At 34.9% G+C, this 24,690-nt stretch overlaps 3 protein-coding genes across 9 annotated transcripts; 1 reads left to right on the forward strand and 2 right to left on the reverse strand.

Moving 5' to 3' along the window:
• Window positions 1-813: 813 nt before the first annotated feature.
• On the reverse strand, window positions 814-4,399 carry LOC108992780 (myb-related protein 305-like). 2 transcript variants are annotated; one of them, XM_018967425.2, is made up of 3 exons: window positions 4,190-4,399; window positions 3,902-4,031; window positions 814-1,226 (listed from the first exon to the last, which is right to left on the reverse strand). In XM_018967425.2, the coding sequence occupies exons 1-3, from the start codon at window positions 4,326-4,328 to the stop codon at window positions 884-886; spliced, it is 612 nt and encodes a 203-aa protein (XP_018822970.2). In that variant the 5' UTR covers window positions 4,329-4,399; the 3' UTR covers window positions 814-883. The 2 variants fall into 2 exon arrangements, with proteins under 2 accessions (XP_018822970.2, XP_018822969.2); XM_018967424.2 differs by having other exon boundaries at window positions 814-1,229.
• Window positions 4,400-8,404: 4,005 nt separating this feature from the next.
• Window positions 8,405-12,430, reverse strand: LOC108992839 (ADP-ribosylation factor 1-like). 2 transcript variants are annotated; one of them, XM_018967514.2, is made up of 7 exons: window positions 12,289-12,430; window positions 11,550-11,742; window positions 10,921-10,991; window positions 10,245-10,364; window positions 9,387-9,505; window positions 8,939-9,020; window positions 8,405-8,688 (listed from the first exon to the last, which is right to left on the reverse strand). In XM_018967514.2, the coding sequence occupies exons 2-7, from the start codon at window positions 11,695-11,697 to the stop codon at window positions 8,683-8,685; spliced, it is 546 nt and encodes a 181-aa protein (XP_018823059.1). In that variant the 5' UTR covers window positions 11,698-11,742; window positions 12,289-12,430; the 3' UTR covers window positions 8,405-8,682. The 2 variants fall into 2 exon arrangements, with proteins under 2 accessions (XP_018823059.1, XP_018823057.1); XM_018967512.2 differs by lacking the exon at window positions 8,405-8,688 and having other exon boundaries at window positions 8,912-9,020; window positions 12,289-12,394.
• A 1,304-nt stretch (window positions 12,431-13,734) lies between these two features.
• On the forward strand, window positions 13,735-24,675 carry LOC108992837 (peptide deformylase 1B, chloroplastic). 5 transcript variants are annotated; one of them, XM_035693493.1, is made up of 7 exons: window positions 13,738-14,012; window positions 14,147-14,285; window positions 15,219-15,411; window positions 15,932-16,042; window positions 16,836-16,898; window positions 23,724-23,844; window positions 24,384-24,675. In XM_035693493.1, exons 1-6 carry the CDS (start codon window positions 13,853-13,855, stop codon window positions 23,823-23,825), a joined length of 768 nt encoding a protein of 255 aa, XP_035549386.1. In that variant the 5' UTR covers window positions 13,738-13,852; the 3' UTR covers window positions 23,826-23,844; window positions 24,384-24,675. The 5 variants fall into 5 exon arrangements, with proteins under 5 accessions (XP_035549393.1, XP_035549386.1, XP_035549384.1 ...); XM_035693491.1 differs by lacking the exon at window positions 24,384-24,675 and adding an exon at window positions 23,938-24,293; XM_035693495.1 differs by lacking the exon at window positions 24,384-24,675 and adding an exon at window positions 23,943-24,293.
• Window positions 24,676-24,690: the final 15 nt, after the last annotated feature.

Genomic DNA, 24,690 nt, shown 5'->3' on the forward strand with positions numbered 1-24,690 from the left:
TTGATACGATGTCTGAAGCAATAAGATCGATCGATATTACACCGCCTACTCCACTAGCCATTACTCCACCAGTTTATATGTAGTTCATCAATTAGATTTTGGAGTACTTTAATGTTAATTTCCAAATATTAATTAAACAGTGAAATCATGTCATATATTATATATCTAGTACTTCCTATTCAAACCCAAATAAGCTAGATATATAGTTTGTGAAGTGTTTATGCATGTCGATTGATCTGTGTGTCTGATCATGAACTTTATAAGCAATTATATATGTACATATATATATATATATAGCTGATCAATATATATAATTTAAACTCATCAGTAAGAAATTACATACGGTGATCTTATAGTACTACTACGTACTATCTAGCTAGGCCAGAAAAATATAGATTAGTTATGTAAATACAAGGGGTCGTTGATAATGAACCGATCGATCATAGACTAATACAAGGTGGTATATACGTAATTACACACATAATATTATGGTTAGGTATATATGACTTTCTAGGGTATAACCTCATGGAGAGAAGATTTGCGAAAGGGACATCACATCGATGTCTACTAAGATATGGGAATCAAGTACTCTTTGTCTGTGTTACCTCAAAAAGTAAACACAAAAAGATCAAGTCATTGTCATTGGTCGATCGACTGTGATCCTTCACCTATGTTTATAAAGAGATTACGATCAGAGCAAGATACTCATGTCATAAGAGAGGATCGAGAAGTATATATAGGATCCTATATATATTACAAACCATAATATATATATATATATATATATATTTGCATATACGTACGTACGTAAAATACCGATTGATCGAAGTTTAAATAAGAATTTGGGTCACAATGTATAATAAATATGTTATACTTGTACTATTTAATCCCCACCAAATAGTTGCATGGACCAGATGTCCTCCATGCTCCAATAGTAGTTGTCATTAATGGATTCAGGAGCGGGTAAATGAGGTGCTGGAATAGCCTGATCCATATTTGTTTGGAATGATGGCGCAGAGTAGGTTTCCAGCGGGTCAACGTCCATGCGGCCTATTGCAGACACTTGGCTAATTGAGCTTCCAGTTTGGTCATTCATGACTACAGAAGAACTACTCTGCCCATATAAATTCTCCGCTTGCTTGATATGCTTTTGGATTCTGGTCCTCCAGTAATTCTTTATTTCATTGTCAGTTCTTCCAGGAAGATGCTTTGCAATTTTTGACCACCTGCTTTAATTTAGCAAGTAACTCGCAAAAGACAGCTATAACTTATAAGGGACATATATAATAGTTATACAGCCATTTGATGATTATCTTAATTAATTATCTAATCATGAGATTAATCTGTCAGGATTTCAGTACAGAAAAGCATGCAGTTAGCTAGCATATATATATGATTCGACAAAAACATCTTAAAATCTTGAATTAGCAAAATCATCATGCATGCATGTAATAGCTAGAAAGCTGCCGAAAGTATGGTACTCGATGATCATGAGAAAGTTGCTGGCTATAATATTATATATAGCTTTTTGGAGATAATGTGATCCAAGATTCATCAGATCATGATCACTTGATTTTGGTGATAATGCATGCGGGACTTATAGAAATTATAACTCCATAATTAACATGTACGAATATACATAATCGAGCAAACAAAAATGATCCTCTTGTTGATTCTAGAAACAAATGTTATAGATAGCAATGCAACCTACTGATTTATTAAAGAGACTTATTCCAAACCATATGTTCCGATTCATATATATTTGTACGGTTCAGAACCTAATTCATTCGTGCATTTGTTAGACTTTATATAAGGAAAACTAGAATTAATTTCCAGCTCTATCGGATGGAGCTGTCCCGGCCCTTGCTTTGCAGCTAGGGCTCACCACTCATGAACCGAGTAATTTCTGAATGGCTCGTGCACGATAGAGAAACTATGTCCAACTTCTTTCTCTTGTTGTTGTTGTTCTTCTTCTTCTTCCCTTTTATTTGTTCTCCCTGTTTTTCTTTTGAAGTTTTAGTATTTAGTTATGAAACTGTTCATGCCTATGATCTTGATTATGCACCACCTGATCTGTCCAGTATACAGACATTAAGGATGCAGGACATGTATCAAAGCTAGAATATTACTTCTTTAAGGTACGTATATAGCGATCTTCATTTTCTCCAAAACAGTTTAGAAAAAAATGAATTTTTTTCGTCATTTTCGATCGGGTGTGCATGTGCATGGTTGGGTCAGGAAAATTTGAACAAATTAATGAAAAGATTTTGGTGAAATATCATAAAACAAGGAAAACAGTTCTAGGGAATATATCTATATATATATGTATATATATCTTTTTCTTTGAACCAGATCTCTAGCACTTTTTGGGGAAGCATGGCTGCATGTGGTAATTATAGAACAGCAAGTTCTCTTCTAGATCTCTTTACCCATCCACTGAGTTATGAGAGCGTCGAAGATCACATCCTTTCGCCTTGAATCACTGGGGCCCATGCATGCCAATATTATACGTAGTCATGAGGAAGAATAGAAAATTAAGAATATGTCATGGCTGTCTACCTCAGAGAATTTCTTTTTCTTCTGAAAGCGACCGTCGGTAACATGGGACCAATTGATATGGGTTCGGCTTAAAGAGGAAACAAATTATATTGCTGATCAATCTATTTGGCCTGGGTTCTGATCAACATCCTATATATATATAATTACTGATTCACACCTGTAATATTGCAAGTATTTCCATATCTTTGATTACCTTTTAGTATATAATTTTAGATAACTAAACTAATCATTTATTAGCTTTTTAGGTTGTACACATTTGGTTAATTTTGTCTTTTATATTTTTCAAGAATTTGTAAACTTTTGGAATGGAATGGGGATGGAGATATCTATATATCTATATATATATATCCTCTATGCACCCTAATTAATTAATCTATATATAATTAGTTAAATATATAGTACTAATTGTCAACTGCGCGCATGCTTGATTTATATTATTCTATTTTTAAACCAGTGTGTAGAGCACATCCATATCATCACCTAAATGGCAAGCTGATTTGATTTATAAGATTCAAATTTAAAATTTATCTTTCAAATCAAATTATATAATATAAACTTTTAACTTTTAAGAATATAATTTTTCTTTAAAAAGATGTCGTCTTAGATATTGTAGATATAGGGTTTTTTTAAGAAAAAGATTGGCCGGCCGATAATTAATTAAGAAAAAAAGACTCTAAAAGTGAAGAAAACAAAAGGTACTGATAGATCTAATTAAGGAGAATCTCTTATATATATGCATGTCTAGCTACTGCATATATACTTGATCAGATGATATGCCTCAATTACTCCATCATATACATGATATTATAACACCTAAAGTGAAAATTGCAGATCGATCGAAGGGAAAGGCACAAACTATTTTAAGAAAAAACCTCTCGATCGTGTCCAGCTAGCTTCCATACGGATTAAATCGTAAGCTTACTTAGCTTGGTAATAAAATATAGTATATAATTATTAAGATACTAAAATCAAGAAAACCAGATACTTGGCATATAGGAAATTTAGGAAAAGATCTTGCAAAGGCACTGCAAAAATCTCTCTGATCTGACGGACAGTACCTGGTCTCTCTCTATCTTGGCCACCGAGTTGTACGTATGATTAGTCAAAACAAGTACTGTAGAAGAAATCGATCGAAGTTGATCTCCAGCTTTGACCTTTGTAGTTCAGAAATAATAAAGAAAGCTAGCTAGCTAGGGTTGGAGGCTTACTGTTGTAAAATTTAACATGCATAGATACATATATACATACATACATACATATATATATATATATATATATATATATATATATATAAATATAACAGACCAAATACATACTTGTGATTATTTGCAACAGAACGCACCTGTTTCCCCACTTAGCGTGCAGCTCCACAATCAAGAGCTCTTCTTCGGGTGTAATATTACCTCTTCGAACGTCAGGTCGAAGATAGTTTAGCCAACGGAGCCGGCAACTCTTTCCGGTACGTTTGAGACCTAGATGATCAGCATGCAGGATAATTGCTAAAATCAAACTCTTACTCCATAGTAAGGATCACTAGCTAGCTGGGTTAATACTGCTGCTAAAACGAAATTAATTTCAAATTCCCAAAGATATTTGTATATAGTGATCAATTAGCTAGAGGTTTAATTACCGGCAGATTTGGCTAGGGTGTTCCATACTCCTTCACCGTGATTTGCAATATAATTGACCAGAATCATGTCTTCTTCCATGGTCCATGGCCCTTTTCTCACTTCAGCATCTTGGGATGAGTTGCATGGTTTCTTATCCATTTTTGTGGATCAGAGATCAGAGAAGAGAAGAGAGAAAGAGATAGAGATAGAGAGATTTGTGTAGAAAGCTAGATAACTACTGATCAGATGATATACCTAGGTATGTAGCTTGCCAGGTTTTTATAGAGGAGGCGTGCGTACGAGAGGCTTTTTATCGGTAATTCAGCCATTAATCAGTTATTTAGAGGAGAGCTTAATTTTAACCTAATATGATAATGAATTCGAATTACATATATCCGTACTGATCAATGATCAAACCCGGCACATGCATGACTACATCTTATTAATTTCCAAGCTAGCTAGCTAGGGTAATTAATTAGTCTATTATTTATTTATACTTCCTAGCTCATAATATATTTTAATCTGTGTGTCCATATAAATAAATTAGGAAAAAATGCACTCGATCGAGAGTAAGCATGCATAATATATATATATATATATATATGAAAAAATGAAATGGATATAATGAGCATTACAAAATCACGTGCATGGTAAGACCGATCATGTAGATCTAGTACTCGCTATATATTGTATTCTTCATGAAAAAGAAAGCCCCCAAAGAAGAAAACAAAATCATTTATTGGAGCAACATGTGAACGTACAATATTATCAGTAATCAGATAAATAAATAGGTTTAACAGGCTGAGCTGTTCTTACTGAATCCTCAAGAAATTTATGGAAATTAATATCCTTTTTGGGATTGTTCTGAACAGGATCAACTAAACTAGATCTGGAACCTGCAAAAGAATTTCTTCTTTTACTACTTGAGGTTTCAGATTTATCAAAAGAAATTTTAACATCTCCATTGAGATATTGCTGGATGATGTCAACATGAAAAATAAAGCAAAGCAGATAAATATGCACAATTAAAGGCAGGCTGTAGAACCGACCATATGCATATATGCGATGCAAAATAAAACAGATAGTATAAACATATTCATAAACTTTACAAAGGTTACAAAGTTTATGGCACAAGGTAGAGCAGTATTTGCTCTTTGGTAGTAAGAGAAATAGGCAGAGAGCTTACTAAGTAGAAATCTTACAAAGATGTTTTCGCTCCAATTTTTCTCCTTCCAGTAAGGCTTTTGACTGTCGTCACGAAGCATTACTCGAAAAATAAAAACATCTTGATACCATCTATAATCTGACATCTGATGACATCTGAGATTATTCAACTGGTCGCTTACACGGCTGGTTATATTAGATGGTGTACCAATAAAGTGTTTCAAAATAGTATAAATCAAAGTATTAATACCATCAGGATTTGCCATCCCAATAGATTCATCAAAAATAGGTAAACCTTCCTTATTGCATTTTACTGCATGTTGGATGGTTTCCCTAGTATCATTGGTTAGGTACTTATCCCACCAATTCCTTAAAACACCAGTAAAACCTTGTGTTAAAATTATAACAATATCTGGTTGTCTAATGTTATTGTTGATATAAGCATTAGCAACCATTGACATTTTACTCATGGTATTGATGATTTCTTGTTCAGAGAATCCATCAATATTCCATTCGTAAACTTTGTCAGCAGAGTAAGAAGATTGGTTTTGAAAACTTTTTCTTCAAACTGTAAATCAGGAGGTGTAGGTCTGGAGTACCAGTTCTTCGTCAGACTCATTGGAATCTTCCCTCTTAAACAATAACTCTTGCATTCGAAAAAATATGCTACCATCCATTTGTTATCTTCCACACTTATCGATCCAAGAGGAAGTATAGAAAATGATTCTCCATGCAACATATATATATATGAATTTAAAGTTAGATTTGCATATATACATAGCCAAATGAGATCAAATGATTGCAATTGTGATGCTCTTAGCTAGGCAACATTCATGCATGGATGGTGGATGCATGTGGGTGTCACTTGAACGGTTGAACCAAAAGCCATTTAACTCCATAATTAGCAAATTAATGTAGAACAAAAAGACTTATCTTCTGTCAAACACACACACACAAACATATATATATATATATATATATATATATATAAGTAGGTACTTAAATAATTATAGCCTCGGCCAATAACTTTGAAAAATACACAGTACTTTTTTAGAAGCTAACAAACTGAGGAAATGAACATATATATATAAAATCCATGAATAGTTCCTTTCCGAGAAAGGAAATGAATAGGGACGGGGTTTTGTACATGTTATTGGGTTTTGATCGATCGAGTCATGAATTCTTATCGATATTGGTACTCTGTGTAACAGTGTAAGTTAACAACTACGTGAGCTGCCTATAATTTTGATGAGCGCTTAATTAAAGCTATTTCAAAGCAAAAAAACTAGAAAACATTTTTTTTTTTTTTGGAGTTTCTAAAATAGTAAAAAATGTGGGTCCAAGAGTTAATTATATATAATTGACTGATCATGACGGTCCTCTATAGATCAGTAGTACGTACTACTACTGTTATTCAACGATCCATGCAACATTAGAAAATAATTTTTTGAGAGATGGAGGATAGAGTTAGGTCTGAAGGGTTCTGGTCCACACAAGCTGGGATAGACAAGAAAAGACGAATTAATAAAATTATATATAAATAGATCCCAATTCAATTGGCAGCTTGGATTAATCTGCCTTATAACTCTTGCTAAAAAAAAAGGAGAGACTAATTAACAAGGGTCCTAGCTTGCTGGCTATAGCTAGCATGGCAAATGAAAAATTAATTATAAGCGTGAGCCACATATATTTAATTAATTAAATTTAATTATATATATGAAAAACTCTACTCAACTGCCTACATAAAGCAACTATTGAGAAAAAAAAAAAAAAGGAATTATTTTACTTAGCAGGTGTGTGGTAGTGTAGGGTGTTGCTCATGAGTAGAATATATATATATATATATATATATATTTATATATATGGTTTTTTATTCTCCTTTTAGTGTAAGTATGATCTGTCATCACCGTTATTTAAAAAAAAAAAAAATCTGTCATCATGCACCGGTTAGACCCGATCGAAAAGCTTTCCCATAACAGTAGTCATATTTTACACCTGTGCAAAAGTTGAATGAATGCAGTACCAATCCAAGAGACCTACCTCATGCAGGCAGCTAGCTAGCTAGCTTTGTGGCTCTCATTGAATGGCGCATGCAAGCGGTGCATACGTAATCATGTTGAATATCGATCATCCTTTTTCCCAATTCCTATTCATTTTGGCTTTTGATTATCTATTGCATGCTAGTCTATTGTTGCAAATTTGTTGGGGGGTTACTTACCGAATATAAAGTACCATCTCATTCTCTTCCCAGCTTATATTCGATAAGTACTGCCGCCCGCCCCATGCAACTCTTCCTATATATGGTGTGTATGTCTGTGTATGATGGAGCCATTAGGTCCAAATACATGTATAGAGCGAGAGGCCTTACCTTAGTGAGAAACATCTTTGTTATCTTTCTGAATTGGAGAAAATGGGAAAGCAACTACTACTTCTTGCAAGCGCGCAACTAGTGGTAGCCGGGGATTAGTGGCTATAGCATTATCGAGAGATATTAAGCTATGTTGGCATGTGAGCACAGTCAACATGCAACCTCAATTTGGATCCACTAGTACTAGGGCTAGGCAGTACTGCATGCAACATTTTGCGAGAAAAATAAATGATCATTCAGCACGTCGTGTGGCGAAAAGGACATCTTTATTAGTACGCACGCATACTTAACATTTTACCCAAACCATGTCTAATCACATGAATTTTCGCTCGTCAGTTTGAACCGTAAATTAGGAACCACATCTTGATTTACAAACACGAGCATAACTGCATCTGAAATTATAATTACCCCCACGATCTCTGACCCCAAAAAAAAAAAACCGATAACGGATCAAGAGGCCACTGTAGATTTTGATTTTATTTTTATTCTGGGGGGTAAGTTAGAACAATGGAGAAATAATTGTTTTAGACCGCTGTAAGTTCACTTAAATGGCATGCCTAGGCACAAGGGAAGTTACACCCCGTCTCGAAGATTCAAAGATCTTAGTACAGCAAGGGGTCAAAGACGGCCAGAGAGAACCTTCTGCAAGCCACACACCAGGATCCCCGTTTTTTTTTTTTTTTACTTTTCTGAAACTACAAAATGGCCATGACAGTGACATTGCCTTCATTCTTTCATCCAATGTAAAATTCCGACCGTCAATAATAAGGCGAACAAGCATTACCATTAAGTGCGGTCGTGACCAAAAAAGATGGTAACAACATAAAAGCTTTGTTTAGAAGCTAAAAGTATTTAGCTAAAGTAGCAACCACACAAACCCATATATATAAACGGCCTAGACAAACATTCAGCCATTACAACAGCCACGGGAAAAGTGCATTCATACTCCCAGATCGCCAGAAACCAGATTTCTTTGATGTCTCATGCCTGAAAAGAAGGGGAATAGGATTGTAACTAAAGTATAATGAACGGAATAGTGCAGATATAGCAAACGTGGAACCCCTACAATGAAGTGATATGATGAACGTGCTTTCAGAATGATCTTTCAAAGTTAGAATTCACAATGTATTAGCCGAATCAGATGGAAGCTTAGACCTTTTATAATTTTATGGTATCATTCCCGTCTGTCCTACGTATAAATTTTGTGTTAGCTTTTAAGCTTTGTTCATGTACTTGCCTTGCTAGCAATGTTGTTGGAAAGCCAATCCAACCCCTCGTACAGGCCCTCACCAGAAGTGGCACACGTGCTCTGGATGTACCTGAAATTAATTGACATACTGCATCAGCAAGAGTTGATCTTTTTCTCTTTTTTGTCCCTGAGCGTTGATATGAATTCAACAAAAACATGTTTTATTGTTCTTAGTTTGCCTTAACAGAGGAATGCTGAAGCCCGCTCCTTTAGCTTCATTCATTTTTTTATGAGTAGCACGATTCAAATATAAGAAGAAAAAAAGAATGACATGATGGTCCCTACTGCAACATGGTTTTTATTTATTTATTTATTTTTTTTTTAGGGGGGGGGTGGGGTTTCAAATCTTTAATTTCAGTTTCAACCATATCCAACTTGGCTGACCAACAAGTTGAACTGACACAACTTGAGGCAGAAATGAGGGGAAAAATAGTACCAGTGGCGTTGGCGTAGAGAATGGAGACCAAGCTTGTCAGTTATCTCCGCAGCATTCATCGCATTTGGAAGATCTTGTTTGTTGGCAAATACAAGAAGAACAGCCTCCCTCAGTTCATCCTGAAACCAAGAAAAAATATTTTGTATTAAAAAACTTGGTGCCCATATCAAACAGAAAATAGATGTAGCTTTATCAGAATTGCAAGCTTAAATAAACTGTACAGCATAAACCCGATATTTGGCCAAGCAACCAATAGGAGCCAGTAACAGGATAGACAGATAAACACTGATCCTATCCTACTGATGCAAGAATCAATAAATAGGTCATCATCAAACAGCTGCCACAGCCCTAGTTGACTTGCAAATACAAGCAATTAAAGCAATCACTAACCCCATATTTAACTTACAAGTCTCCCACTATTACCACAGAACTTAGAACTTAGTGAGAGTCCTAATTAAGATTATTCTGATGACTGCATAAAGATTTTGTGTAACTTCAACAAAGCATGTATAGAAGTAAGGAAACCACATAAGTTAGCATTCAAAAAACTTAACAGATTCATGTAAAGGAAAATTGGTATATAAAAGATGGAACATTGATAGTTCTCCAATCACAAAATATGTTGCATACGAAATTATAAAAAGTGGAACCCAGTTAAATAACAATTAAAATGCAAGAAAACATATTTCAAATTTCCCAAATGTGTATAAAATACAATTAAAAAATCAATACAGATTTAAGAAGGCATGCAACCTCAGCTATATAAATCTAATTTGGATGCTGTATGAATGAAAAGAAATCCAAATACCATAGCACAAGAAGCAGGAACAAGACAGAGACAGGAAAAGTGGCATATACCTCGTTTAACATCCTGTGCAACTCATCCCTAGCCTCAACAACTCGATCCCTGTCATTACTATCAACCACAAAAATTAGACCCTGAGTGTTTTGGAAGTAGTGCCTCCACAGTGGACGGATCTGTTTTAAGAAATTATATCAGTTAATCAACCATTTCATTACGGAAAAATAAATATCTTCAGAGAGTTGTGTAACATATCCAACTAAATAATTTCCCTAAAAAATTAAGATGCACTGCTATAATAACACTCCCCCTCTAACGTATTGTGTGGCAAACTTGCTGACATGACACATGACCCATTTATGCAACATCAAAGGACACATTTACGATGTTGCTCCTTTGTTTAATGACACTATTGCATACAGGTGCTAAAGCTCATGTTGTAAAATTCAAAATGTATGCGCCCCAATGTCTCAATTCAAGTGACTTATTATGTTCTGTAGTTCACACATTGTAAAATACCTGAATAACTACCAAATTTCAGACAATAATCAACCTTTTTTTTTGGTTATCAAGCAGATACATTCGGAACTTGTCCTGCATTATTAATAGAAAAATAATCGAAAACATAAATACAACTCAAAATATCAAAGATATGCATACAGTTTAATAACCAAACACACACACAGGCACATGGTGCCTTTTCCACACACACTTGACTTAGAAGGGTTGTACCTTGTCCTGACCACCAACATCCCAAACAGTGAAGCTGATGTTTTTATACTCCACCGTCTCCACATTAAACCCTGCAAATACAACTCACTCCATTATTCATTAGTAACTAATACCACTTCGATGCTAATTCATGAAGCTAAACAAGGAACACCCAATCAACCAAAATAAGATTACCAAGTGACAATAACTCATCAGAAGAAAAACACATAAACAGATTCCAAGTCACAACACATCAAATAAAATTGGATTGTGCTCAAAGTATCCATGAGAAATATATATGATCAATATATTCAAAAGCTTCAGTAAACTCGATGATAGTACTAGTCCCATGCATCATCAAACAAGCAGTATTCCTTCTATCTGACACAATATTTTATCCATAACCCTAGAGGCCAATTATTTTACCTATCATGATGAGGACGAGATCACAAAAACCTTGCAAGCAAACAGCAATATTTGAAAAACGAAATAAGGCAAACTTTTTTTCCATTTTACTTTTTTTTTTTAATCTTCTTTAGCCAGTAAGACATTCAAGATGACGTGAATAAAGTAATCAGTCAGAGTAAATAAAACCCAACGACTTGGAAGTATGAACCGGAATGTAGTTAGTACCGAAGATGGGCACTCACCGATAGTAGGGATCGTGGTGACAATTTCACCGAGCTTGAGCTTGTACAAGATAGTGGTCTTACCGGCCGCATCAAGACCTACCATCAAAATACGCATTTCTCTCTTGGCAAAAAGCTTGCTGAACAACTTCGCGAATGTAAGCCCCATTCTTACTTCTAGTTCTAGTCCTAGCTGCCTATCGATCAGTCGGCTCTAATTTATTTATGAGAGAAAAAAAAAATGAGAGAAATCATCAAAGTTGAAAAAACAAAAAAAGATTTCCAAAGCATTTAAAGGCACAATAAATCTAAGTGAAAGAATAAGGAAACCTTAGGCAGCAAACCAAATAAATCCATAATAAAGAGGCATAATTATCAGGAGGAAAACAAATATGAAGCCCTAATAATTTCGGATCCAAAAAATAGACCGATTAAACAACGTGCTGAATCAAAGTACGGTAAAGCGTGTTCCTGATCACGAATTCCTAAAAATTCAAATAGATCCATCGAATTTTAAATTCACGGCCAGAATCCCAAATCATGGAAATGAACCCCAAATTGAAAGGAAAGTCTATGAAACAAGTAAACAAGATCTCGCCAACAGATCGTCAAATGAAAATAATGGATAAATCGTTGCGAATCTTTTACATAGAATCAATGAACTTGAATCGAGGGATCTGCCGGTCAAGATAAGCAAAGATCTGCAACAGATGTAGAGGGGGAAATATGGTATGAGAGAGAGAGAGAGAGAGAGACTGACCTTTCGACGAAGGATCTAAAGGGATGAGCGGAGCGGAGACGATTGGCAAGCCGCGATTTTTTGAGAGACTGAATGGATTCTCTCTCTTCGCTATTTAAGTACTCGGTGAATTACCATGGTAAACTGTGAAACGTGGACGGCGTCGTTTGTTGAGTCGCTTGGGGTTTGTGGGAAAAAATTAATAAATTATGATATGAATCGCATCTCTGGACCTCTGGTAATCCACTACAATGGCTACACACGTCCTATATGCATAAACTTGCGGCATTAATTAATATTTAGAAAAAAAATAGAACTTTATTTTTCCTTCAATAAATTTATTTATAAGCATTTTCACTGCACACCAATGACCAAACATATTATTAGTTGGAAACACTATGACATTATCTTATATATTAAAAAAATTCTGATATTTTAATTTTTGTTATGAACAGAATAAATTGTGTTATATTTAAGATTATAAACAGTTTAAAAACAATTTTATTTAGCATAGTAAGTTTTCGTAAGCCTTTTTTTCAAGTTTCAGAGTACGTTTGGATATTGGGTTGAGTTGAATTGAGATGAATTAAATTTTTTATAAATAGGTGTTGAGTTAAAAAAAATTATAAGTCTCACGTGTAAAAAAAATTTGAGTTAATATGAGTTTAATAATTTAAAAATTAGATGTTTAGATATTAGATTCAGCTTAAAATTAAACTGAACTCAATTCTAAATGAGACCTTAATATATACACATTAATTAATTAACATTTTTTTATTGAAGTGTATGATTATATGATTATATTAGTTAATTATAAAATGAGATAAAAAAAAATTTAACAAATGTAATTATTTCAATTATATGATATAACAGTGTAAAATCATCTCTAATGTACAGTTTAGATATGAGATAAGATGAGATTGTTTTAAATAAAAGTTAGAAGTTGAATAAAATAATAATATTTTTTAATATTATTATTATTTTGAAATTTAAAAAAATTAAATTGTTTATAATATTAAATACGAGAATTTGAAAAAGTTATAATTATAAAATGAGATGAGATAAAACAAATTTATTATCCAAATGACATAAATTAATTTGTAAATATAAGTCTCATTTGTTTTTGCAAATGAGATAAGATGAAATGAGATAAAAGTTAAAAATTAAATAAAATATTGTTAAAATATATTTTTTAATATTATTTTTGTTTTGAGATTTGAAAAAATTGAACTGTTTATCTTATTTTGTGTGAAAATTTAATAAAATTGTAATGATTAGATGAAATAATATAAGAATGATTGTGAAAATAAATGAGAATTAAAATTAAAAGTTGAATAAAATATTGTTAAAATAGATTTTTTGATATTATTTTTATTTTAAAATTTTAAAAAATTTATTTTACCTTATGCAAAAAATTAAAAAAAATACAATGATTATACGAGAAGAGATTAATTTACCGTGCGATTGGTATGATTTTGCCTCCGTCGATCGGAAGAAAATCCGAATAAACAAATAAAATTGGGCCTCTGCGGCGCAACCTCACACATTCGACATTCCAGTAGGCTCAACCCCGCTGTTTCTGGCCATGGCTAGTGCGACGTGGCTCCACACATTTTCTTTACGTCACGCTCTCCGTCCCCGATCCACGTTCTCCTACGCGTACGGATCCTCCTTGCGTCCACTAGGTCCGGTCCACGTGCAAGCCAAGCGAGGCTCTGCATTGAAAGACGAGGACGTAGCTTCTAGTAAGCACACGCCTCAGCGCTTCTCTCAACCTTCGCGTACCTTTTTAATCTCGAGTTTTTGAACTTGGCTCGATATTTTGAGCGAAAGAACTGAGAGCTCTAATTTTGCGATACTCTCTGCTTGTTGTTTTTAGGCGATAATCTTCGCTTTGAAGCGCCGCTCAAAATAGTGGAATATCCAGACCCTGTACTGAGAGCGAAGAACAAGCGAATCGATTCTTTCGATGATAATTTGAAGAAGCTTGTCGACGAAATGTTCGACGTAATGTACAAGTAAGTCTTCCTCACCCGTTTACTCTCATTACGTGTTATTTAGGCCTTGTTTGTTTTCTAAAAACATCTCATCTCATCTCACATCATCATTACAACTTTCTCAAATCTCCACACAAAATAAAATAAACAATTCAAATTTTTCAAATCTCAAAACAACAATAATATTAAAAAATATATTTTAATAATATTTTATTCAACTTTTTAACTTTAATCTCAACTCATCTCATCTCATCTCTAAAAACAAACGGGCTCTTAGTTATTTGTACTGTTTGGAGGCTTAGCGTGAGATGGAATCCAACCTGGACTAATGATGATAAGAGTGAGTTGTCATGATATTATTGGTCCAAATACAGTTCCTTAAGCTTTTGAATTTAACTCTTCTCTGGGAGTTTTGATTATAGATATGTGTGTGTTACAAACATTTTCTGTATTAAGAAAATGAGTTACAGAATAATATTTAACTTAGAGCTTTGAATTTAACCCTTATTTGGGAGTTTTGATTATAGATGTGTGTGTGTGTGAGAGAGAGAGAGAGAGACCAGGCCTCATTTGGTTACACATATGAGATGAGACGAGATGAGATAAAATTAAAAATTGAGCAAAATATTGTTAGAATATTATTTTTTAATATTATTTTTATTTTAGAATTTGAAAAAATTGAATTGTTTATTATATTTTGTGTGGGTATTTGAGAAAGTTGTAATGATTATATGAGATGAGATGATTTGGTTTGTGTAACCAAACCAGGAAGAGAACGAGATTTATTCTGGTCTTGCCATGCAGGTTATGAGTTTCTCTAAACTCATTTACTTATGTTTCCTGTTTTCAAATTGAATGCTTTCTATGATTAGATGTTTTAGATTTAGATGCTTATTGAAAATCCTTGCTATTTACAAGAGTGTGAACAATACTTGTTGGCTTCCTTTTCTGCAGAACTGATGGTATTGGGCTCGCAGCGCCCCAAGTAGGAATTAATGTTCGACTCATGGTGTTTAATCCTGTCGGGGAACGTGGTGAGGGGGAGGAAATTGTTCTTGTAAATCCAAGAGTAAATAAATATTCAAAGAAAGTGGTGCTTTTTAATGAAGCTTGCCTATCCTTCCCAGGGATTTTTGCTGATGTCAAGGTATTCGAATAAGCTGAGTTGTTCTTTACATGATCTCCTCTTTGGTTTCTTTTCTATTCCAAATAGTCTTTAGGACATGGCTGCCTTGAGTTTGCAATTTTCTTTAGCGCACACCAATACTTTGTTCCGAATTCATTGATGATGCATTCATGATCTTCCCATTAATCTTAACATTGTTGCTGACTGTAAAATATATAAATATCATTGGGCTTTCCTCCATTAAAGGCAAGCTGGACCTTCTGATATTGTTTATGTTTCCTCTTGATGCCTGCTTAAAGTTTCTGTTTTATTTTCTTGAGGTCATCAGTAACACTTGATCTTGTCGTGAGCTTGGATCAAAAGAGAATATGTCGTTAAGGCTCCTTATACAAGTTTTTTACACTGCTAAAAAAAGTATAAAAAGAAAAATATATGCATCTTATGAATATTTATCACAAGTATTGTTATCTAATTATGTATTTGGTCTTCTACGGCTCGTTTGTTTCCGATGTTACAATTTGCATCATGTTTGTACATGCAGAGACCAGAATCTGTAAAGATTGATGCACAGAACATTAAAGGTGCAAAGTTTTCAGTCAACTTGTCGGGTCTTCCTGCACGGGTTTTCCAGCATGAGTATGACCATTTGCAGGTCCATCTTTCATTCTAATTCAAATTTAGTATCTCTTAATACAAAAAAAAAAATTCCTGTCCTTTTTAGTTTGACGTAATTAACCATCGAAGAAACTAAAACGTTATGGTCTTGATAATTAAACATCAACATGGAATGTGGATTGTTGGGGTATCTAGAGTAAGTTGGTTTTATAATTTTCCATTCGGGACCTACCCTAGAACTTAAAAAGAATTGGATTTGCCTATGTTTGAATTTATTCAATTAGAAGTTAGAATGTGATAAAGTGCAAATTAATGCAAGAGAGAGAGAGAAAAAAATAATGCGTGGAAGTGGGAATATTCTTCCCCTTTTTGAGTAATATGAATAAAAAGAAGAGGGCATGGAACTATTGATTCGGTCTCATTTCTGAAATTGTAATTCCAATGTTTTTGCCAAAAAAACTTCATACTTTTTAGGCTTTGATCTGTCACCGTGAATATGACAAGAGAAGGAATATTATGGTTCACCTGATCTTGAAGCAGATGCTTTGGTTAAGGCTCTAAAAAATTCAAGGTAATGCAATGTAAAAGAGCAGATGTCCATGCGGAAAAGCAGTTTTATCTAGGTTTATGCATTTACAAACACATTTCCTTGTATCCCCATTCTTTATGGAGCAATACTGTGTGCTGCATACAGTGAAACATGTTCGGCTGAAGCTTCCATTGGATCATTCGTTTATGTTAATGCATTTGAATACTGTTTGATTTTTTTGGTCCTCAGGTTTTTTGTTCACTTGTAAGTCATTCTTCTAAGATAACTGTGGACTCTGTAGGGTGTTCTATTCTTTGATAGAATGACTGATGAAGTTCTCGAGAGCATTCGGGCAGAGTTACAGGTGAGCAAGCATGCTCAACTTTCTCATGTTTCCTGAAGTCACAAGAATAATTTACCTGCTCCCCTAAAAATTGTAGAACATGATGATACCTGGAACTTTTGTTTTCATTGGGAAGTCTATTTATTGATAAAAGCGAACAAGCAATAAGCAATGGCTACTGCTAGTTGTAAATTTTTCATCTCAATCTCATATACCATCCTTCTATTTAGACAAAAACAATATATTTTTGGATCTCAAGCACCCTGGGCATTATCAGCCATTCTTTATGGTGATTAATTGTGTAAGGAAAAATACAGAAGGTTTTTTTTTTTTTTGGGCGGCATGCTCATTTCTGATTGATAATAGTGAGTAACATGAGTTACCAATAATAAAAAAAAGTTAATCAGTGACATGAGTCTTAACAGAATGGTGTCCCACATAGGTGTCTATCTTGTATACTTCATATGCATACAAGATATGAAGTTAAGGGACCTAGATATAGTCTTTTATGAGTATAGACCTAGATGTGGTTTGGGCTTTCTTCCAACATTTGTGTTTTTAATAAAATCTTTTATTCTACTTTGAACTCTTTGTATTCTCACCAGTTAATTTTGATGTTTGTCTTAGTTTTAGGCTGCGTTTGGTTGTAAGACTCAGCTGAACTCAGTCTAATTTTAAACTGAGTCTAACATCTAAACACTCAACTCTCAAATTACTAAACTCATCTCAACTCAAAACCTCCTTACACATGGAACCCACAACTTTTTTCAATTTAACACATCTTTATACGTGGAACCCATAACCTTTTTCAAATTCTCATAAAAAATATTAAACTCATCTTAACATACAAATACACTTTAAATTCAATTTAGATGGGCCCCACATAACTCCCTACATTATTCAACTTACTACTATTCATAAATAATTAAGCTCAGCTTAACTTCCAAACGCAGCTTTAGTGTCCCCCCCCTCCCCTCTCACTCTCTTCCCTTAGTAACCTCTCTTTGTAGAGGTATTCACTGGTAATGATGTCTAATCGTTCTGTTGTTTATCATCTTCTTTAGTTTGGTTGTATTCTGTTGTTTGTCAGTTGTTATTTTAGAGATGGATGGGAGTTTGCGTATAGAATCCAAGGTATTTGAATTTAGGAGAAAAGGAGGTGATGTGTTATGTATTATAGAAAAGGGAAGGAAACATACTATGTCTTTATATCTATATGGCGGAATGGTGGTTTGGTTTGCTAAGGAGATAGAGGTTTGTTGGAAGAATCTTGGTAAGATGGTTGATTATTAGACTAGAAGGGAGGGGAGACAAAGTTTTTGTGTTGCAGGGGGGCCATAATCAGTCTGGTAGGTTTCTGAAGATGTTAGAACATGGCATAGGTTCGGGTAAAGGAATTTCAGTCATCCTTGAAAGGAGGAGTGGATGTGGATGGGCTAGTTTTGTGAGATTCTTACGAGAAATGGTTGTGTCCTCTTTCACTGCGACATATCATGCTGATAGTGGTATGTCCAAGGTTGGGCTCGGAGGAAAGGGTGTTACCGAGATCTATTGGCCCAATAGAGGAGAAGGAAGCTTGATCCAGCTGCTCGACGGCGCCATTGGTGGATTTGTCTGCACAAAATGGAGCGACGGTGGGAGGCGAGCAGTATGGGTGTTCCCCGGGTATATTGAAGAGTTTGGATTCCGACAGTTTGCAAGAAAGAATGAAATCGATGATCTGTGTGGTTTCTTTATCACAAAGTGGTTCGATGGTGGAGGAAACGTGTTTTGGTGGGCCTTTGAGAGTGGGAAGCCATTTGGAGACTAAGATTGTGCATTCATCCTCAATCTTAGATAGGGATCAGGAAGGGTTGAGTAAGGAGTAGGGCAGGAATGAAGAAGTTCTGTCTGTTCATCATTATCAGGTGAGTAAGGAAGGGGAAGTAAGGGAGGAATGTGTAAAGATGGTGGATGAGGTAGTTGAGAATGAGGGGGTGGAGAATCAGGTTTTTGATGTAGTTGGGATGCTGGAGAATGGAGCTATTTCTTCTAAAAATAATATTTTTGAGTTGCAAATGGGTCCTATTTGTTTGTACAAAGGAAGGGGATGGTGAAATTGGAGATCATGTGAACCAGCAGAGGATTTTTCTCCTGTTCCTTTGTTCTATTTTCCCTGGTATTGAGTGGAATTGTAAATCCTCTGATTGGGTGATGAGAAAGGTAGATGAGATTAAGGATTGTGTGGGTGGGTCTTGTGATGAATTTGAGGAACAATTTAGAGCTCTTTTAATTGCTATTGAGGTTGGTTAGCGTTTGTTGGCCAGATCTGTATTAAAGAAGGAGAGAGAATTGAAGAGGTTGTCGTGCTTGGTAAACTATGATGGGAAGGGAGGAAGTGTAGTTAGAAATAAGGGAAAGGAAAGGGCTGTGATAGATTCCAGATGAAGCCAAATATTATTTCTTGAAATGTAAGGGGTCTTAATGACCTTCGTAAGCATCTTCGGGTGAAAAATTGGTTTAGAAAATGGAGGGTGGATGTGATTTGCCTTAAAGAAACAAAACTGAAATATGTGAATCAAGCTATTGTTTAGAGTTTGTGGAATTGTAGTAGTGTGGGTTGGGTTGAGTTGGTGTCAAATGGGGCTTTGGGTGGTATTATTGTAATGTGGAATAGGAGGGTGGTGGATTTGAGGGATCGTTTTGTGGGCGAATTCTTGGTGGCGTGTCATTTTAAGAGTATTGAGGATGGGTTTGAATGGGCATTTGCTGGTGTGTATGGCTCTAATGTGGATAGTAGAAGGAGTTTCATATGGGATGAAATGTCAGGCGTATGTGGTTGGTGGAATTTACCTTGGTGTTTTAATGGGGATTTTAATCTCACCCGTTTCCCTAGTGAGAGATTGGGGGAATCATATTTTTCACATGCAATGTCTACTTTTTCAGATTTTTAATTTTTGAATTAAATCTGATTGATTTACCTTTGGTGGGAGGAGACTATACTTGGAGAAATGGTAGGACATATTCAAGGCTGGATAGGTTTCTGGTTTGAGTCAGAAATTTTGCCGAGATTGTGTTTTGATCATTATCGTATCATGTTAGATTGTGGTGGAATTGAGGGTGGGAGAAGGTATTTTAAATTTGAAAACATGTGGCTGAAGGATGGGGGCTTTGTGGACAGGGTCGGAAGTTGGTGGAATTCTTATAATTTTTCAGCTACTCCTAGTTTTGTTCTGGCTGGAAAATTGAAATCTCTTAAGAAAGATATAAAGAGATGGAATAAATAGGAGTTTGGGAATTTGGACGCAAGAGGAAGCTTCTTATGGAAGAGTTGGGAGGTTTGGATGAGAAGGAGGTGCAAAGGGTTATTTCGGGGGAGGACAGGAAAAGAAAATTAGGGTTGGCTTTTGAACTGGAAAATAAAGCGTTAATGGAAGAAATTTTGTGGAGGCAAAAATCTAGGGTGCTATGGTTGAAGGAAGGAGATAGGTGCACTAAATTCTTTCATCAAATGGTGAACTCTCATAGAAGAAATAATGTGATTAAGGTTCTTCGAGATGGGGACAGACTTATTACAGATCAAGAAGATATTAAGGCTCACATAGTGAATTTTTATGAGCAATTGTTTTCAGAAGATTTTTTTTATAGGTAATCATAGATGTTTTATTAATAGAAAAAGGCAAAGCCCAGGTACACAAGTAGTATACATGAGACAACACCTAGCTAGGGTTTAAATCGAACTTTTCAGAAGATTTTTCTTGGAGACCAAAACTGGATAGACTTTGTTTCGATTCTATAGATCAGGTCGAAGCTGATTGGCTAGAGAGAGAGTTTGAAGAAGATGAAGTACTTAATGTGGTTAAGGGTATGGATAGGGATAAAGCTCCGGATCCGGATGGATTCTCTTTGGCGTTTTATCAAGCATCATGGGACATTGTTAGAGAAGATATTATGAAGGTTCGCTGAATTTCATTCGTATTTGAGGTTTGAGAAGAGTTTTAATGCGACTTTCATTGCACTTATTCCGAAAAAGGTAGGGGCTAGTTTGGTGAATGTAGTGTATAAAATCATTTCTAATGTGCTGGCCAACCGTTTGAGCAGGGTGATGGAGATGATTATTTTAAAATCGCAAAATGTTTTTGTAAGGGTAAGTCAAATTTTAGACTATTTTAATTGCTAATGAATGTTTGGAGAGTAGAATTAAAATGAAGAAAGTTGGTATTATTATCAAATTGGACATGGAAAAGGCTTATGACAATGTGTGCTAGGATTTTCTTGTTTATATGCTGAGGAGATATGGTTTTGGAGATAAATGGTATTGGTGGATAAAGCATTGTGTGTCAACTTCGAGATTTTCAATTTTGGTGAATGGAGAGAACCAGTAGGATTCTTTAGTAGCTCGGGTGGTTTGAGGCAAGGTGATCACATCTCTCCCTTTCTTTTTGTTATGATCATGGATGACTTGAGTAGAATGATTGAGAAGGCGGTGGATGGTAAGTTTCTGTCCAGCTTTGTGGTGGGTGATGAGGACCGGAGTGTTTAAGTGTTTCACACTTATTGTTTGCTGATGATATATTGATTTTTAGTGAACCCAAATTCTGACAATCTTCATGCTTTAAGAGCACTTTTGTTGTGTTTTGAAGCCGTATCGGGGTTAAGAGTTAACTTATCAAAATCTGAAGTCGTTCCTATGGGTTCTGTTTAGATTATTTTAGACTTGGCAAGTATTCTGGGGTGCAGAATTTCTTCACTCCCTTTGAGGTACCTTGGGCTTCCTTTGGGGGCTTCTTATAAATCTATTAATATTTGGGATGGGGTGATTGAAAAAATTGAAGGAGGTTAGCTGGTTGGAAGATGATCAACTTGTCTAAAGGGGGAAGATTAACTCTAATAAAAATACTTTGTCTAATCTTCCCACTTATTTCTTATCTCCTTTTCCGTTGCCGACAGGGTAGAAAGAAGAATTGAGAGTTTATTTCGGAATTTTTTATGGGTTGGTAAAGGAGAAGAAAAAAGGTTTCATTTGGTTAGTTGGAAGAGGTATGTCAACCAATTGATTGTGGTGGGTTGGGGATAAAAAATTTGAGATTGTTTAATAGAGCAGCATTACTTGGGAAATGGCTTTGGAGATACCACTTGGAAAGAAATGCCTTATGGAGAAATGTTATTGATGTAAAATATGGTAGTTTGTGGGGAGGTTGGTGCTCAAAAAATGCAAGAGGTGCATATGGGGTGAGTTTGTGGAAGTTCATTAGGAAAGGATGGGGGAATTTTCTAATCATATTAGATTAAAGGTGGGAAGATGGGAGGGAAGATTATACTTTTCTGGCATGACTTGTGGTGTGGGGAGTCTACACTTAAATTGGATTTTCTGTCTCTTTTCAAAATTGCAAGGGATCAAAATGCAGCTATGGGATATTCTTTCTTTTGCATTGACAATAATATTAAGTGGAATGTTAACTTTTTTAGGGATGTTAATGACTGGAAAGTGGATGATGTTAAGGCTTTTCTGGAAAGACTTTACAGTTCAAAGTTTATGCTAGGGGTGTAAATTAGTCGGTACAGTTCGGGGGGGTGATGGACCGAAATTTTTGATCAATCATTTTTCCCGGATCGGACCAGACCAAACATCTATAGGGACGGGACTGGACCGGACTAGTAGCTATGGGTCCGCTCGGTCCGGCCCAATTATTTTTTATTTTTTTTCTTCTTTTTTTTTCAAATAAATTAGCAAAAAAAAATTAAAATTATGAAATTAAAATTAAATGAATTATTAATGTGTATTATGTAATTAACTCATTAAAAAAATATTTTATATGGTCAATAATAATAAAGTAGATGAAAATTATATCATTAACTTATATAATTACTATATAAAAATAATATATTAAATTTTTTAAAATATTTTTGAAATATATAAAGGAGTTCGGTCCGGTCTGGTCCAAAATTTATAGACCCCGGGACCGGATTGAATTTTTCAGTCCATAATTTATGGGACCGAGACCGACCGGTTTGCAGTTCGGTTCGGTCTGGTCAGTTTTTCCAATCCAGACCGAACTCCTTACACCCCCTAGTTGATGCTAGGTAGGGAGGACAGCATGCTATGGGTTCCTACAGGAAATTCTAAGTTCTCAGTTTCCTCTTTTTACATCATATTAACTGGTCACAGGAGTTGTGAATTCTCTTGAAAAAACATATGGAAAGTGAAAGTTCATTCCAAGGTCATTTTTTTTTTTGTTGGGTGGTATCCCTGGGCAAACTGTTGACAACTGGAAATCTTAGAAGGAGAGGTATATACATTGCTGATTGGTATGTCATGTGCAAGAAGAATGAGAAATTTGTTTATCACCTCTTTCTTCATTGTGAAGTGGCCAGGTTCTTGTGGAATGAGGTTTTGAATCGGTTTGGTCTTCTTTGGGTAATGCCTAAGGAAGTGGTGGATTTATTGGTAGGGTGGAAGGGATTAAAGGGTAGCAAGAATGCTGTTGATATTTGGAAGATGATTCCTTCATATCTCATGTGGTGTCTATGGCTTGAAAGGAATGAAAGATGCTTCGAAGAGAGAGCGTTCATCAGGAGACCTTAGGGATTTTGTCTTCAGTACTTTGAGTTTGTGTGCTAAAAATTTTGTAATGGTTGATAATTTCCAGAATTTGTTTTAGATTTCCTTTTGGTATTAGAAAGTAGTAGGTATTTTTTTTCTATACGTCCTGTGTATTTGGACTTGTGCCTTTTCTTGGGAATAAAATCTCTTATTACTTGTAAAAAAAAAATATATATATATATATATATGTACTTGGGTTGTGTCTTTACACTTTTTAATGAAATTTGATTTCTTATGTTAATTGGTTCATGTGGTAATGACAGGCCCTAGAAAAGAAGTATGAGGGTAGGACAGGATTGGCAAGCCCTGAAAAAATTGAAACCTACAAAAGGAAGAAGGTTGCTGCTGGTTTTGGAAAATCATGAACATGCCAGATTACTTCAGGTTTGCGTAGTTACAACGGAAACTGATAACTTGGTTTTTTTTTTCCTTCTGTTTTAGTTCATTTTATTGTTATTTTACTTGTTTTTCATTTAGGATAGCTGTGTATTAGTCATGATGGTGGATGAATTATACACAAGTTAGCGAGAGATAAACCAGTGCAGGGCAGGCTGTCGCTGCATGCAAAAATATACAAGTTTGTTTGCTCTAATATGTTCCTCGTATGTTTTTAATATAGTACTGTAGAATTGGTTGATTATGATTGGATCATCAACTTCAGAAACTTGAATGTTTGAGATCATGATTCCTACTGAACCTGAGCCTCCCTGCAGTGGGAAACTATGACATTTAAACAAATGCTGTTCTTTATTCTGAATTTTGCTGTCCCCGATCACATCAACTAATGTGTTGAGCGACTTAAAATATTTCATATTAATTTATGTGAGTAAAAATGATAAAATTCAAAAAGTAGTTTCATTTTTGATTTATAAGTAAATGGTTGTGTAATTATACAAATAGTTTCATATTTGATTCTGAATCAGACTGACACTTGAAACACAAGCTCTGGTGTTATCCATTCCCAGCGAGCTGAATCGTTGATGCTGCTCCCATGCCCAGATGCACAACTGACGTTATGCATGTATATTTATGTTGGGAGCATCCAGTTTGTATGGATAAACGAGATCTCCTACATAATGCGGTTCGCATTGCATATGGATAAATAGACATTCATGATTTCGTTATAAGAAAAATAAGTATTTGTGACGATAACGACTATTTGTAATAAAAATAGACTCATTTTGATAAGAAATAATTATTTTCTTTAGAAAAAAACTGATTATAAATAAG

The sequence above is a fragment of the Juglans regia genome, chromosome 1 (genome assembly GCF_001411555.2).
Source record: "Juglans regia cultivar Chandler chromosome 1, Walnut 2.0, whole genome shotgun sequence".
NCBI lineage: Eukaryota > Viridiplantae > Streptophyta > Magnoliopsida > Fagales > Juglandaceae > Juglans > Juglans regia.

Excerpts from the sequence above, each read along its gene's own strand:
- LOC108992780 (XM_018967424.2), bottom strand. The coding sequence starts at position 4,328 with ATGGATAAGAAACCATGCAACTCATCCCAAGATGCTGAAGTGAGAAAA. Across the intron at positions 4,032-4,189 it reads CACCCTAGCCAAATCTGCCG|GTCTCAAACGTACCGGAAAG; the intron begins GTAATTAAACCT and ends CTGATCATCTAG. Across the intron at positions 1,230-3,901 it reads CACGCTAAGTGGGGAAACAG|CAGGTGGTCAAAAATTGCAA; the intron begins GTGCGTTCTGTT and ends GCTAAATTAAAG.
- LOC108992839 (XM_018967512.2), bottom strand. The coding sequence starts at position 11,697 with ATGGGGCTTACATTCGCGAAGTTGTTCAGCAAGCTTTTTGCCAAGAGA. Across the intron at positions 10,992-11,549 it reads CACCACGATCCCTACTATCG|GGTTTAATGTGGAGACGGTG; the intron begins GTGAGTGCCCAT and ends TTGTATTTGCAG. Across the intron at positions 10,365-10,920 it reads ATGTTGGTGGTCAGGACAAG|ATCCGTCCACTGTGGAGGCA; the intron begins GTACAACCCTTC and ends TTCTTAAAACAG.
- LOC108992837 (XM_035693493.1), top strand. The coding sequence starts at position 13,853 with ATGGCTAGTGCGACGTGGCTCCACACATTTTCTTTACGTCACGCTCTC. Across the intron at positions 15,412-15,931 it reads GGATTTTTGCTGATGTCAAG|AGACCAGAATCTGTAAAGAT; the intron begins GTATTCGAATAA and ends TTGTACATGCAG. Across the intron at positions 16,043-16,835 it reads ATGAGTATGACCATTTGCAG|GGTGTTCTATTCTTTGATAG; the intron begins GTCCATCTTTCA and ends TGGACTCTGTAG.